We start from the raw sequence: 14,704 nt of genomic DNA on the forward strand, positions 1-14,704 counted from the left end.
ACATTTATTGGATATTTCAAACTTTTTTAACAAATCAAAAACTGAAAAGTTGGGCGTGCAAAATTATTCAGCCCCCTTAAGTTAATACTTTGTAGCGCCACCTTTTGCTGCGATTACAGCTGTAAGTCGCTTGGGGTATGTCTCTATCAGTTTTGCACATCGAGAGACTGACATTTTTTCCCATTCCTCCTTGCAAAACAGCTCGAGCTCAGTGAGGTTGGATGGAGAGCATTTGTGAACAGCAGTTTTCAGTTCTTTCCACAGATTCTCGATTGGATTCAGGTCTGGACTTTGACTTGGCCATTCTAACACCTGGATATGTTTATTTTTGAACCATTCCATTGTAGATTTTGCTTTATGTTTTGGATCATTGTCTTGTTGGAAGACAAATCTCCGTCCCAGTCTCAGGTCTTTTGCAGACTCCATCAGGTTTTCTTCCAGAATGGTCCTGTATTTGGCTCCATCCATCTTCCCATCAATTTTAACCATCTTCCCTGTCCCTGCTGAAGAAAAGCAGGCCCAAACCATGATGCTGCCACCACCATGTTTGACAGTGGGGATGGTGTGTTCAGCGGTGTTGCTCTTACGCCAAACATAACGTTTTGCATTGTTGCCAAAAAGTTCCATTTTGGTTTCATCTGACCAGAGCACCTTCTTCCACATGTTTGGTGTGTCTCCCAGGTGGCTTGTGGCAAACTTTAAACGACACTTTTTATGGATATCTTTAAGAAATGGCTTTCTTCTTGCCACTCTTCCATAAAGGCCAGATTTGTGCAATATACGACCGATTGTTGTCCTATGGACAGAGTCTCCCACCTCAGCTGTAGATCTCTGCAGTTCATCCAGAGTGATCATGGGCCTCTTGGCTGCATCTCTGATCAGTCTTCTCCTTGTATGAGCTGAAAGTATAGAGGGACGGCCAGGTCTTGGTAGATTTGCAGTGGTCTGATACTCCTTCCATTTCAATATTATGCACAGTGCTCCTTGGGATGTTTAAAGCTTGGGAAATCTTTTTGTATCCAAATCCGGCTTTAAACTTCTTCACAACAGTATCTCGGACCTGCCTGGTGTGTTCCTTGTTCTTCATGATGCTCTCTGCGCTTTTGACGGACCTCTGAGACTATCACAGTGCAGGTGCATTTATACGGAGACTTGATTACACACAGGTGGATTGTATTTATCATCATTAGTCATTTAGGTCAACATTGGATCATTCAGAGATCCTCACTGAACTTCTGGAGAGAGTTTGCTGCACTGAAAGTAAAGGGGCTGAATAATTTTGCACGCCCCATTTTTTCAGTTTTTGATTTGTTAAAAAAGTTTGAAATATCCAATAAATGTCGTTCCACTTCATGATTGTGTCCCACTTGTTGTTGATTCTTCACAAAAAAATACAGTTTTATATCTTTATGTTTGAAGCCTGAAATGTGGCAAAAGGTCGCAAAGTTCAAGGGGGCCGAATACTTTCGCAAGGCACTGTATGTATAGATCTGTTACTCAGTCAATTTACCCATGATACATTGCGGTTTTGATCCTCTCGAACACGGCCACCTGCCTCATCCCAAAAGGCACCCTATTCTTTATATGGCAGTTTGTTGGCGGGTGTGAAGTCATCTTATTCCATCCAAACACTAATACACTTTAAATTGCATTCCAAACTAACCACAAATACTTGTTTTTACTGTTTCCATTAGAGTATTGGCAACTGTGTCTTTATGGAAACAATGGACATGACTTATGATGATGCTTATGTTGTTAACCTCAAAGTACTCAAACTGATGACACATCTGTTTCTTTGTGCACTCTGACCGACTGACTAGTTATTACAGCTGGCTCACAGGTCTGACTGGTTAGCTGTTGGTGGAATGTGGGCCATTCTTTTAGAACTTCTGCACCCACACCTGTCTGAAATGATCAGGTCTGGTTGAGAGACATTGCAAATCAGAATGTGGTATGGTGGTAGGGAGGAGGAAGTGGGGCCTTACGTATTGGAGTGGCAGCTTGCACATGGGAAGGGGCCAGACGGGCATGATGTGGTTATGACACTCCCGCACGGAGCAGCATGGGGGCTGTCCCTCAGTCAGCAGGGTGCTGGTCAACTCTGTCCTCAGGAAGTACTCCTGGGGAACAACAGGAAGTTAAAGGGTTAATTAACCATGGGAGGAGTTAGCCTGGTCCCGTATTCACAATGAGTCTCAGAGCAGATCAGAGTGCTGATCTAGGATCAGTTTTGCCTTTTCGATCACAAGGAAAATAATTATATACAGGTGGCCCTGGCCCTACATCAGCACTCCTGCTCTGAGAAGCTTTTTGAGCCTTGGTCCCATACTGTAGTGCTTCCTACTCTCCAATCACTGTCAAGCCATACACACAGAGGGTTGGCTAACAACACAGACAAGACCACCAGGCTATGGGAGGCGGCTTTCACAGAACACAAATTCAATTGGAACACATTCACTTGCACAGTTACGTGCTCATTTGCGTCACATAAATGTCACCCAAAGAGGAATGAGGCTTTCTCAGAATTACATTACCACAACATCCTGCTTCAATGAACAGCTTGTACATTTCTCTGAGAAGATGCTTGAGAAATAACACACGTAAAAGAAAGAAAGAAAGACTGGGAATAGGAGAGAGGTAAGTAGAGCGAAGGAGAGGATCATGGAGGGGTAGAGGGGGTGGAGTAGAAGAATAGAGAGAGAGAAGTGAAGAGGGATGAGTGTAGTGGAGGGGGTCAGTGCCAGAGGAGGTTGCTGAGGGGAGGACGACTCATAATAATGGTCTGAATGGAATCAAACATTGTTTCCATGTGTTTAATACCATACCAGCCATTATTATGAGCCGTCGTCCACTCACCAGCCTCCAGTGTTCAGTGCTCTCACCCCAGCCAGTGTGAGGATGTTGGTGATGTTCTTGGTGATGACCAGAGAGCTCTTGGCCCGAGTCACCGCCACATACAGCAGGTTCCACTCATCGTCTGGGACGTCACCTAGAGGACGAGGGAGAAAACAGTGGAGTCAGCTACTAACATCAAATCAAATTTATTTATATAGCCCTTCGTACATCAGCTGATATCTCAAAGTGCTGTACAGAAACCCAGCCTAAAACCCCAAACAGCAAGCAATGCAGGTGTAGAAGCACGGTGGCTAGGAAAAACTCCCTAGAAAGGCCAAAACCTAGGAAGAAACCTAGAGAGGAACCAGGCTATGTGGGGTGGCCAGTCCTCTTCTGGCTGTGCCGGGTGGAGATTATAACAGAACATGGCCAAGATGTTCAAATGTTCATAAATGACCAGCATGGTCGAATAATAATAAGGCAGAACAGTTGAAACTGGAGCAGCAGCACGGCCAGGTGGACTGGTGACAGCAAGGAGTCATCATGTCAGGTAGTCCTGGGGCATGGTCCTAGGGCTCAGGTCCTCTGAGAGAGAGAAAGAGAGAAGGAGAGAATTAGAGAACGCACACTTAGATTCACACAGGACACCGAATAGGACAGGAGAAGTACTCCAGATATAACAAACTGACCCTAGCCCCCCCGACACATAAACTACTGCAGCATAAATACTGGAGGCTGAGACAGGAGGGGTCAGGAGACACTGTGGCCCCATCCGAGGACACCCCCGGACAGGGCCAAACAGGAAGGATATAACCCCACCCACTTTGCCAAAGCACAGCCCCCACACCACTAGAGGGATACCTTCAACCACCAACTTACCATCCTGAGACAAGGCTGAGTATAGCCCACAAAGACCTCCGCAACATACATTAACCAATGTTATGATTTGGCGTAGGTCGTAGACCAATGCAAACAGTCATTGGTCTTAGATAAGAGTTGGTATTTGGATATGGTTTTCCAACTGCCTAATGATTGCACACACACACACCTCCTGAGCAGCTGGAAAGTCTGGGTAAGTTGTGGGCGGCACAGGGGACCTTAGCAAAGTCATCAGTGATCACCACCGTGTCAAACTCCAGACCCTTTGACTTATGGACTGTCCCCAGGATAAAATCTAAGAGATAAAAGAGAGACAGCAGGGGAGGGTTGATACAAATGAGAAAGATCAGACTCAAATACAAATACAGCAATTCATAACTCTGTGTCTGTACAGTGGTGAGTGTGTGTGTGTTTGCAGTATGTACCTGTGTGCATATGTGTGTGTACAGTATGTAACTGTGTGTGTACCTGCGTGTTGGGCCTCTCTCTCTGTGCAGCCGTAGAGGCGTTCCACCAGCTCAGGGATGCGGCTGTTGTATTTCTCCACCATGGAGAGTTTGCCCAACAACTCACGGTCCTCTGTTTTTTTAGCGTAACTCTTCAGTCCAAAGTAGCCCCCCAGACTCTGCTGGGTGAACCTACGGATGAAGCTGTAACTTGATGCCTAGAGAACAGGGAGAGAAGGAGAAGGGAGCACGTTTAAAAAGGGAGAGAGCTAGTTACACTGCAGAGTAGAGCTAAACCTATTGACACAAAAGACCCTTACCAATAAAACAATGAGCATTGAGAGAGCCAAGGCAGGATACTGTCTTACCAAAAACAGTACAACAACATAGTAATTCACTTGTATTAGAATTGCAGAACTGAGGCAAGGGGCAGTGTGTTGAACCACTCACCTCGAGAGCGGTTGTTTTCTGGCTGCATCAGAACCCAAATGTCCATGATTATTTTCAGCCCAAAATTCTCCACCCCTTGGAGTGGAAAATACGTCTTACACAAGACCCACAGCGGGAGTCTGACTGCTTGGTCGAACACTGAGACAGCACTGCTAACTTACCCCGGCCAGGACTCAACCCTGTAGTCAGGGGGCGCAGTGAGTCCACAGCCTTACCCCACACACAGCCTGTGGATAGACAGACAGACACGCACATTAAAGGGCATGTTGCACTATATACTTCCACAAATCTAACAAAGTAGATTGATGATATTCCACCTAAAAACAGTCTTTATGCAAAAACGTAGTAAAATATACATATTTTCTCCATTTGAATTACATTGATCAAAAACATATTGCATCTTTGATGTCACGAATGGAACAGCCTGGTGGTGGCGGCAGTGAACTACAACCGCTGTTTACCGGCATGCACGTTTGGTCAAAATGCGAGAAGATGGGAAGAAACCGGCTCGTGAGGTTAGGGCAGGCAGACTGGGCCAGGGGAACACCTGGTGCTTCAGTCATATGCGGGGCTCAATTTCCGATTGCGATGCCTACCAACAGTGGAAGAGTGATTTTAAAAAATTATGAAACTAGCCAACTAAGTGCACCGTGCCATGCAAAACGAACTGGCCCACTTGTCGTATTGGGCCTTATTTGAAGGATGAAACTAATCAGAATGTTGAATAGCAACCTAATTCTGCAATCTTCCCTTTACAACAAACTGATCTAATCAGAACCAAATAAATAAATAAGAGCATAGTCGTCATGGAACACCATGGATATTTTACCGGCATGTTTACACAATTCAGAACATCTACTTTAGACCTAGAAATATGAAGTAGGTGGACAAAGTAAACAACATAGTGGGTCACTTTCAGTGACAACTAAGAGCGATGAAGCGTGAGGATAAACTCCTTTGTTTTGGTCCCATACCTACCCGCTCTAAGAGCAAAAATTGAACCCAAAATTGAAGATGCTGTGTGAAGGTGTGAGAGCGAAGTCTTGCATCTTACTAAACGCAACGTAATTTTGGTGAGTCAACCTTCAAAAGGCCCAGTGCAGCCGTTCTTATATACAGTGCCTTGCGAAAGTATTCGGCCCCCTTGAACTTTGCGACCTTTTGCCACATTTCAGGCTTCAAACATAAAGATATAAAACTGTATTTTTTTGTGAAGAATCAACAACAAGTGGGACACAATCATGAAGTGGAACGACATTTATTGGATATTTCAAACTTTTTTAACAAATCAAAAACTGAAAAATTGGGCGTGCAAAATTATTAAGCCCCTTTTACTTTCAGTGCAGCAAACTCTCTCCAGAAGTTCAGTGAGGATCTCTGAATGATCCAATGTTGACCTAAATGACTAATGATGATAAATACAATCCACCTGTGTGTAATCAAGTCTCCGTATAAATGCACCTGCACTGTGATAGTCTCAGAGGTCCGTCAAAAGCGCAGAGAGCATCATGAAGAACAAGGAACACACCAGGCAGGTCCAAGATACTGTTGTGAAGAAGTTTAAAGCCGGATTTGGATACAAAAAGATTTCCCAAGCTTTAAACATCCCAAGGAGCACTGTGCATAATATTGAAATGGAAGGAGTATCAGACCACTGCAAATCTACCAAGACCTGGCCGTCCCTCTAAACTTTCAGCTCATACAAGGAGAAGACTGATCAGAGATGCAGCCAAGAGGCCCATGATCACTCTGGATGAACTGCAGAGATCTACAGCTGAGGTGGGAGACTCTGTCCATAGGACAACAATCAGTCGTATATTGCACAAATCTGGCCTTTATGGAAGAGTGGCAAGAAGAAAGCCATTTCTTAAAGATATCCATAAAAAGTGTTGTTTAAATTTTGCCACAAGCCACCTGGGAGACACACCAAACATGTGGAAGAAGGTGCTCTGGTCAGATGAAACCAAAATTGAACTTTTTGGCAACAATGCAAAACGTTATGTTTGGCGTAAAAGCAACACAGCTGAACACACCATCCCCACTGTCAAACATGGTGGTGGCAGCATCATGGTTTGGGCCTGCTTTTCTTCAGCAGGGACAGGGAAGATGGTTAAAATTGATGGGAAGATGGATGGAGCCAAATACAGGACCATTCTGGAAGAAAACCTGATGGAGTCTGCAAAAGACCTGAGACTGGGACGGAGATTTGTCTTCCAACAAGACAATGATCCAAAACAAAGCAAAATCTACAATGGAATGGTTCAAAGTCCAGACCTGAATCCAATCGAGAATCTGTGGAAAGAACTGAAAACTGCTGTTCACAAATGCTCTCCATCCAACCTCACTGAGCTCGAGCTGTTTTGCAAGGAGGAATGGGAAAAAATTTCAGTCTCTCGATGTGGAAAACTGATAGACATACCCCAAGCGACTTACAGCTGTAATCGCAGCAAAAGGTGGCGCTACAAAGTATTAACTTAAGGGGGCTGAATAATTTTGCACGCCCAATTTTTCAGTTTTTGATTTGTTAAAAAAGTTTGAAATAGCCAATAAATGTCGTTCCACTTCATGATTGTGTCCCACTTGTTGTTGATTCTTCACAAAAAAATACAGTTTTATATCTTTATGTTTGAAGCCTGAAATGTGGCAAAAGGTCGCAAAGTTCAAGGGGGCCGAATACTTTCGCAAGGCACTGTATCATTTCTGGGTAACAATTAAGTCCTTTACTGTCATAGTTTTACATTAAAATGGTCACAAAGAAACATACCTTTTAAGCAAATAACTATTTTTCAAGCAGGAATGGTGTTGTCTGAGTTGGGAGGGAAGGGCACCAAAGCGGTGCATTAACCACAGAGTGGATCAATCCCCCGAGCGGAGTGGTCTAATGGGAGGGATATTTAATCTGAAAAGTAGCTGTTATTAGCCGAGAGGTTTGGAACTCTGTTATTATATTCATGTACAGTCGTGGCAAAAAGTTGAGAATGACACAAATATTAATTTTCACAAAGTCTGCTGCCTCAGTTTGTATAATGGTAATTTGCATATACTCCAGAATGTTATGAAGAGTGATCAGATGAACTGAAGTTAATTGCAAAGTCCCCCTTTGCCATGCAAATGAACTGAATCCCCCAAAAACATTTTTACTGCATTTCAGCACTGCCACAAAAGGTCCAGCTGACATCATGTCAGTGATTCTCTCGTTAACACAGGTGTGTGTTGACAAGGACAAGGCTGGAGATCCCTCTGTCATGCTGATGGAGTTTGAATAACAGACTAGAAGCTTCAAAAGGAGGGTGGTGCTTGGAATCATTGTTTTTCCTCTGTCAATCATAGTTACCTGCAAGGAAACACGTGCCGTCATCATTGCTTTGCACAAGAAGTGCTTCACAGTCAAGGATATTGCTACCAGTAAGATTGTACCTAAATCAACCACTTTTGGATCATCAAGAACTTCAAGGAGAGCGGTTCAAATGTTGTGAAGAAGGCTTCAGGGCGCCCAAGAAAGTCCTGCAAATACCAGGACCGTCTTCTAAAGTTGATTCAGCTGTGGGATCGGGGCACCACCAGTACAGAGCTTGCTCAGGAATAGCAGCAGGTAGGTTTGAGTGCATCTGCATGCACAGTGAGGCGAAGACTTTTGGAGGATGGCCTGGTGTCAAGAAGGGCAGCAAAGAAGCGACTTCTCTCCAGGAAAAACATCAGGGACAGACTGATATTCTGCAAAAGGTACAGGGATTGGACTGCTGAGGACTGGGGTAAAGTCATTTTCTCTGATTAATCCCCTTTCCGATTGTTTTGGGCATCCGGAAAAAAGCTTGTCCGGAGAAGACAAGGTGAGCGCTACCATCAGTCCGGTGTCACGCCAACAGTAAAGCATCCTGAGACCATTCATGTGTGGGGTTGCTTCTCAGCCAAGAGAGTGGGCTCACTCACAATTTTGCCTAAGAACACAGCCATGAATAACGCATCCTCCGAGAGCAACTTCTCCCAACCATCCAGGAACAGTTTGGTGATGAACAATGCCTTTTCCGGCATGATGGAGCACCTTGCCATACGGCAAAATTGATAACTAAGTGACTCGGGGAACAAAACATCAATATTTTGGGTCCTAATGGGAGGGATATTTAATCTGAAAATTAGCTGTTATTAGCTGAGAGGTTTGGAACTCTATTTGTTATTATATTAATGTATACAGCCTGGTGATGTTACCAGGCAAGCCAAAACTCCACCCGGGAAAGTGACATTATCAACAAAAATCACAGTAGCAATCTTTCCCCATTGAAAGCTGTGCAGCCAAGCCTGAATTCAAGCAATATTGACACACATAGTTTAAATTTGGATTATAGCTCCTGTCCAAATGTTGTGAATCATATACTCTTTGTCCAGTTTTTTAGGTACACCACCTCGTTCACAAAAATGGTTCACTCCTACAGACAGTGAGATTAGTGGCCTTGGCTTGCTACATAAAACAGACAGTCATTGTGGTACTCAGTTACGATTGAATGTTAGAATATTAAAAACGAGTGACTTGAGACTTTCGTGGTATGATCGTCGGTGCCAGGATCTCAGAAACAAGAAGCGGCTTTAGTAGGCACGCAATCACCAACAGTGGACAATTGAGGAGTGGAAAAACATCACCTGGTCTGACGAATCCAGGTTCCTGTTGTGTCATGCTGATGGCTGAGTCAGGATTTGGCGTAAGCAGCATGTGTCCATGGCCCCATAGTGCCTGGTATCAACAGGCACAGTCCCCGCAGCCGGACAACTTTCTCACGGTTTCTGGAAGGAAATGCTGTAGGAACGCTCGACCGGTGTCGCTCATTCAGCCGACAGAAACTTTCAACCGGTTTTCCCCATTAAGCAGCGGGTCGGAGTCAGAGGCCGAGTCTTCTCTGGTCTCTACTCCTCCCGTTACGGGGTCTGAGACGCCGAAGCTTCCCACCATTAGCTCTGACAAATTGAAAACTCTAGTCATTGGCGACTCCATTACCCGCAGTATTAGACTTGAGAATCATCCAGCGATCATACACTGTTTACCGGGGGGCAGGGCTACCGACGTTAAGGCTAATCTGAAGATGGTGCTGGCTAAAGCTAAAACTGGCGAGTGTAGAGAGTATAGAGATATTGTTATCCACGTCGGCACCAACGATGTTAGGATGAAACAGTCAAGAGATCACCAAGCGCAACATAGCTTCTGTGTGTAAATCAGCTAGAAAGATGTGTCGGCATCGAGTAATTGTCTCTGGCCCCCTCCCAGTTAGGGGGAGTGATGAGCTCTACAGCAGAGTCTCACAACTCAATCGCTGGTTGAAAACTGTTTTCTGCCCCTCCCAAAAGATAGAATTTGTAGATAATTGGCCCTCTTTCTGGGACTCGCCCACAAACAGGACCAAGCCTGACCTGCTGAGGAGTGACGGACTCCATCCTAGCTGGAGGGGTGCTCTCATTTTATCTACCAACATAGACAGGGCTCTAACTCCTCTAGCTCCACAATGAAATAGGGTGCAGGCCAGGCAGCAGGCTGTTAGCCAGCCTGCCAGCATAGTGGAGTCTGCCACTAGCACAGTCAGTGTAGTCAGCTCAGCTATCACCATTGAGACCGTGTCTGTGCCTCGACCTAGGTTGGGCAAAACTAAACATGGCGGTGTTCGCCTTAGAAATCTCACTAGGATAAAGACCACCTCCATTCCTGTCATTATTGAAAGAGATCATGATACCTCACATCTCAAAATAGGGCTACTTAATGTTAGATCCCTTACTTCAAAGGCAATTATAGTCAATGAACTAATCACTGATCATAATCTTGATGTGATTGGCCTGACTGAAACATGGCTTAAGCCTGATGAATTTACTGTGTTAAATGAGGCCTCACCTCCTGGCTACACTAGTGACCATATCCCCCGTGCATCCCGCAAAGGCGGAGGTGTTGCTAACATTTACGATAGCAAATTTCAATTTACAAAAAAAAAAATGACGTTTTCGTCTTTTGAGCTTCTAGTCATGAAATCTATGCAGCCTACTCAATCACTTTTTATAGCTACTGTTTACAGGCCTCCTGGGCCATATACAGCGTTCCTCACTGAGTTCCCTGAATTCCTATCGGACCTTGTAGTCATAGCGGATAATATTCTAATCTTTGGTGACTTTAATATTCACATGGAAAAGTCCACAGACCCACTCCAAAAGGCTTTCGGAGCCATCATCGACTCAGTGGGTTTTGTCCAACATGTCTCTGGACCCACTCACTGTCACAGTCATACGCTGGACCTAGTTTTGTCCCATGGAATAAATGTTGTGGATCTTAATGTTTTTCCTCATAATCCTGGACTATCGGACCACCATTTTATTACGTTTGCAATTGCAACAAATAATCTGCTCAGACCCCAACCAAGGATCATCAAAAGTCGTGCTATAAATTCACAGACAACACAAAGATTCCTTGATGTCCTTCCAGACTCCTTCTGCCTACCCAAGGACGCCAGAGGACAAAAATCAGTTAACCACCTAACTGAGGAACTCAACTTAACCTTGCGCAATACCCTAGATGCAGTTGCACCCCTAAAAACTAAAAACATTTCTCATAAGAAACTAGCTCCCTGGTACACAGAAAATACCCGAGCTCTGAAGCAAGCTTCCAGAAAATTGGAACGGAAATGGCGCCACACCAAACTGGAAGTCTTCCGACTAGCTTGGAAAGACAGTACTGTGCAGTACCGAAGAGCCCTTACTGCTGCTCGATCATCCTATTTTTCTAACTTAATTGAGGAAAATAAGAACAATCCGAAATTCCTTTTTGATACTGTCGCAAAGCTAACTAAAAAGCAGCATTCCCCAAGAGAGGATGACTTTCACTTTAGCAGTGATAAATTCATGAACTTCTTTGAGGAAAAGATTATGATTATTAGAAAGCAAATTACGGACTCTTCCTTAAATCTGCGTATTCCTTCAAAGCTCAGTTGTCCTGAGTCTGCACAACTCTGCCAGGACCTAGGATCAAGAGAGACACTCAAGTGTTTTAGTACTATATCTCTTGACACAATGATGAAAATAATCATGGCCTCTAAACCTTCAAGCTGCATACTGGACCCTATTCCAACTAAACTACTGAAAGAGCTGCTTCCTGTGCTTGGCCCTACTATGTTGAACATAATAAACGGCTCTCTATCCACCGGATGTGTACCAAACTCATTAAAAGTGGCAGTAATAAAGCCTCTCTTGAAAAAGCCAAACCTTGACCCAGAAAATATAAAAAACTATCGGCCTATATCGAATCTTCCATTCCTCTCAAAAATTTTAGAAAAGGCTGTTGCGCAACAACTCACTGCCTTCCTGAAGACAAACAATGTATACGAAATGCTTCAGTCTGGTTTTAGACCCCATCATAGCACTGAGACGGCACTTGTGAAGGTGGTAAATTACATTTTAATGGCATCGGACCGAGGCTCTGCATCTGTCCTCGTGCTCCTAGACCTTAGTGCTGCTTTTGATACCATCGATCACCACATTCTTTTGGAGAGATTGGAAACCCAAATTGGTCTACACGGACAAGTTCTGGCCTGGTTTAGATCTTATCTGTCGGAAAGATATCAGTTTGTCTCTGTGAATGGTCTGTCCTCTGACAAATCAACTGTAAATTTCGGTGTTCCTCAAGGTTCCGTTTTAGGACCACTTTTGTTTTCACTATATATTTTACCTCTTGGGGATGTTATTCGAAAACATAATGTTAACTTTCACTGCTATGCAGATGACACACAGCTGTACATTTCAATTAAACATGGTGAAGCCCCAAAATTGCCCTTGCTAGAAGAATGTGTTTCAGACATAAGGAAGTGGATGGCTGCAAACTTTCTACTTTTAAACTCGGACAAAACAGAGATGCTTGTTCTAGGTCCCAAGAAACAAAGAGATCTTCTGTTGAATCTGACAATTAATCTTAATGGTTGTACAGTCGTCTCAAATAAAACTGTGAAGGACCTCGGCGTTACTCTGGACCCTGATCTCTCTTTTGAAGAACATATCAAGACCATTTCAAGGACAGCTTTTTTCCATCTACGAAACATTGCAAAAATCAGGAACTTTCTGTCCAAAAATGATGCAGAAAAATTAATCCATGCTTTTGTCACTTCCAGGTTAGACTACTGCAATGCTCTACTTTCCGGCTACCCGGATAAAGCACTAAATAAACTTCAGTTAGTGCTAAATACGGCTGCTAGAATCCTGACTAGAACCAAAAAATTTGATCATATTACTCCAGTGCTAGCCTCTCTACACTGGCTTCCTGTCAAAGCAAGGGCTGATTTCAAGGTTTTACTGCTAACCTACAAAGCATTACATGGGCTTGCTCCTATCTATCTCTCTGATTTGGTCCTGCCGTACATACCTACACGTACGCTACGGTCACAAGACGCAGGCCTCCTAATTGTCCCTAGAATTTTTAAGCAAACAGCTGGAGGCAGGGCTTTCTCCTATAGAGCTCCATTTTTATGGAACGGTCTGCCTACCCATGTCAGAGACGCAAACTCGGTCTCAACCTTTAAGTCTCTACTGAAGACTCATCTCTTCAGTGGGTCATATGATTGAGTGTAGTCTGGCCCAGGAGTGGGAGGGTGAACGGAAAGGCTCTGGAGCAACGAACCACCCTTGCTGTCTCTGCCTGGCCGGTTCCCCTCTTTCCACTGGGATTCTCTGCCTCTAACCCTATTACAGGGGCTGAGTCACTGGCTTTACTGGGGCTCTCTCATGCCGTCCCTGGAGGAGGTGCGTCACCTGAGTGGGTTGAGTCACTGATGTGGTCATCCTGCCCCCCCCCCCCCCCCCCCCTTAAGTTGTGCCGTGGCGGAGGTCTTTGTGGGCTATACTCAGCCTTGTCTCAGGATGGTAAGTTGGTGGTTGAAGATATCCCTCTAGTGGTGTGGGGGCTGTGCTTTGGCAAAGTGGGTGGGGTTATATCCTTCCTGTTTGGCCCTGTCCGGGGGTGTCCTCGGAGTGGGCCACAGTGTCTCCTGACCCCTCCTGTCTCAGCCTCCAGTATTTATGCTGCAGTAGTTTATGTGTCGGGGGGCTAGGGTCAGTTTGTTATATCTGGAGTACTTCTCCTGTCCTATTCGGTGTCCTGTGTGAATCTAAGTGTGCGTTCTCTAATTCTCTCCTTCTCTCTTTCTCTCTCTCGGAGGACCTGAGCCCTAGGACCATGCCCCAGGACTACCTGACATGATGACTCCTTGCTGTCCCCTGTCCACCTGGCTGTGCTGCTGCTCCAGTTTCAACTGTTCTGCCTTATTATTATTCGACCATGCTGATCATTTATGAACATTTGAACATCTTGGCCATGTTCTGTTATAATCTCCACCCGGCACAGCCAGAAGAGGACTGGCCATCCCACATATGCTCTCTCTAATTCTCTCTTTCTTTCTCTCTCTCGGAGGACCTGAGCCCTAGGACCATGCCCCAGGAATACCTGACATGATGACTCCTTGCTGTCCCCAGTCCACCTGACTGTGCTGCTGCTCCAGTTTCAACTATTCTGCCTTATTATTATTCGACCATGCTGGTCATTTATGAACATTTGAACATCTTGACCATGTTTTGTTATAATCTCCACCCGGCACAGCCAGAAGAGGACTGGCCACCCCACATAGCCTGGTTCCTCTCTAGGTTTCTTCCTAGGTTTTGGCCTTTCTAGGGAGTTTTTCCTAGCCACCGTGCTTCTTCACCTGCATTGCTTGCTGTTTGGGGTTTTAGGCTGGGTTTCTGTACAGCACTTTGAGATATCAGCTGATGTACGAAGGGCTATATAAAATAAATTTGATTTGATTTGATTTGATTTGAAATTTGATTTGAGTACAGGCTGGTGGCGGTGGTATAATGGCTTGGGGAATGTTTTCCTTGCACACGTTAGGTCCCAAGTGAGCAATGTTTCCACGCCCCAAAACATTTAGGCTGTTCTGGAAAGAAAGGGGGGTCCGACCAGGTACTAGATGGGTGTACCTAATAAACTAGCTACTAAGTGTATATTCATGTCATAGTCACCAGTCAACTCCATTACAATCAAGGGTTACTTAAACTTCAACCAGTGAATGCTAGCTATGCTAGCTCTT

The 14,704-nt window shown here is 44.7% G+C and overlaps 1 protein-coding gene across 1 annotated transcript; it reads right to left on the bottom strand.

The window, feature by feature from the left end:
• Positions 1-1,750: 1,750 nt before the first annotated feature.
• LOC110500924 (F-box DNA helicase 1) lies at positions 1,751-5,445 on the bottom strand. Its single transcript, XM_090214999.1, has 5 exons — positions 5,440-5,445; positions 4,183-4,378; positions 3,884-4,009; positions 2,883-2,989; positions 1,751-2,120 (listed from the first exon to the last, which is right to left on the bottom strand). The coding sequence occupies exons 1-5, from the start codon at positions 5,443-5,445 to the stop codon at positions 1,881-1,883; spliced, it is 675 nt and encodes a 224-aa protein (XP_090071125.1). The 3' UTR covers positions 1,751-1,880.
• Between the last annotated feature and the right edge of the window lie 9,259 nt (positions 5,446-14,704).

The sequence above is a fragment of the Oncorhynchus mykiss genome, chromosome 21, assembly GCF_057628025.1.
Source record: "Oncorhynchus mykiss isolate SJ-2025 chromosome 21, ASM5762802v1, whole genome shotgun sequence".
NCBI lineage: Eukaryota > Metazoa > Chordata > Actinopteri > Salmoniformes > Salmonidae > Oncorhynchus > Oncorhynchus mykiss.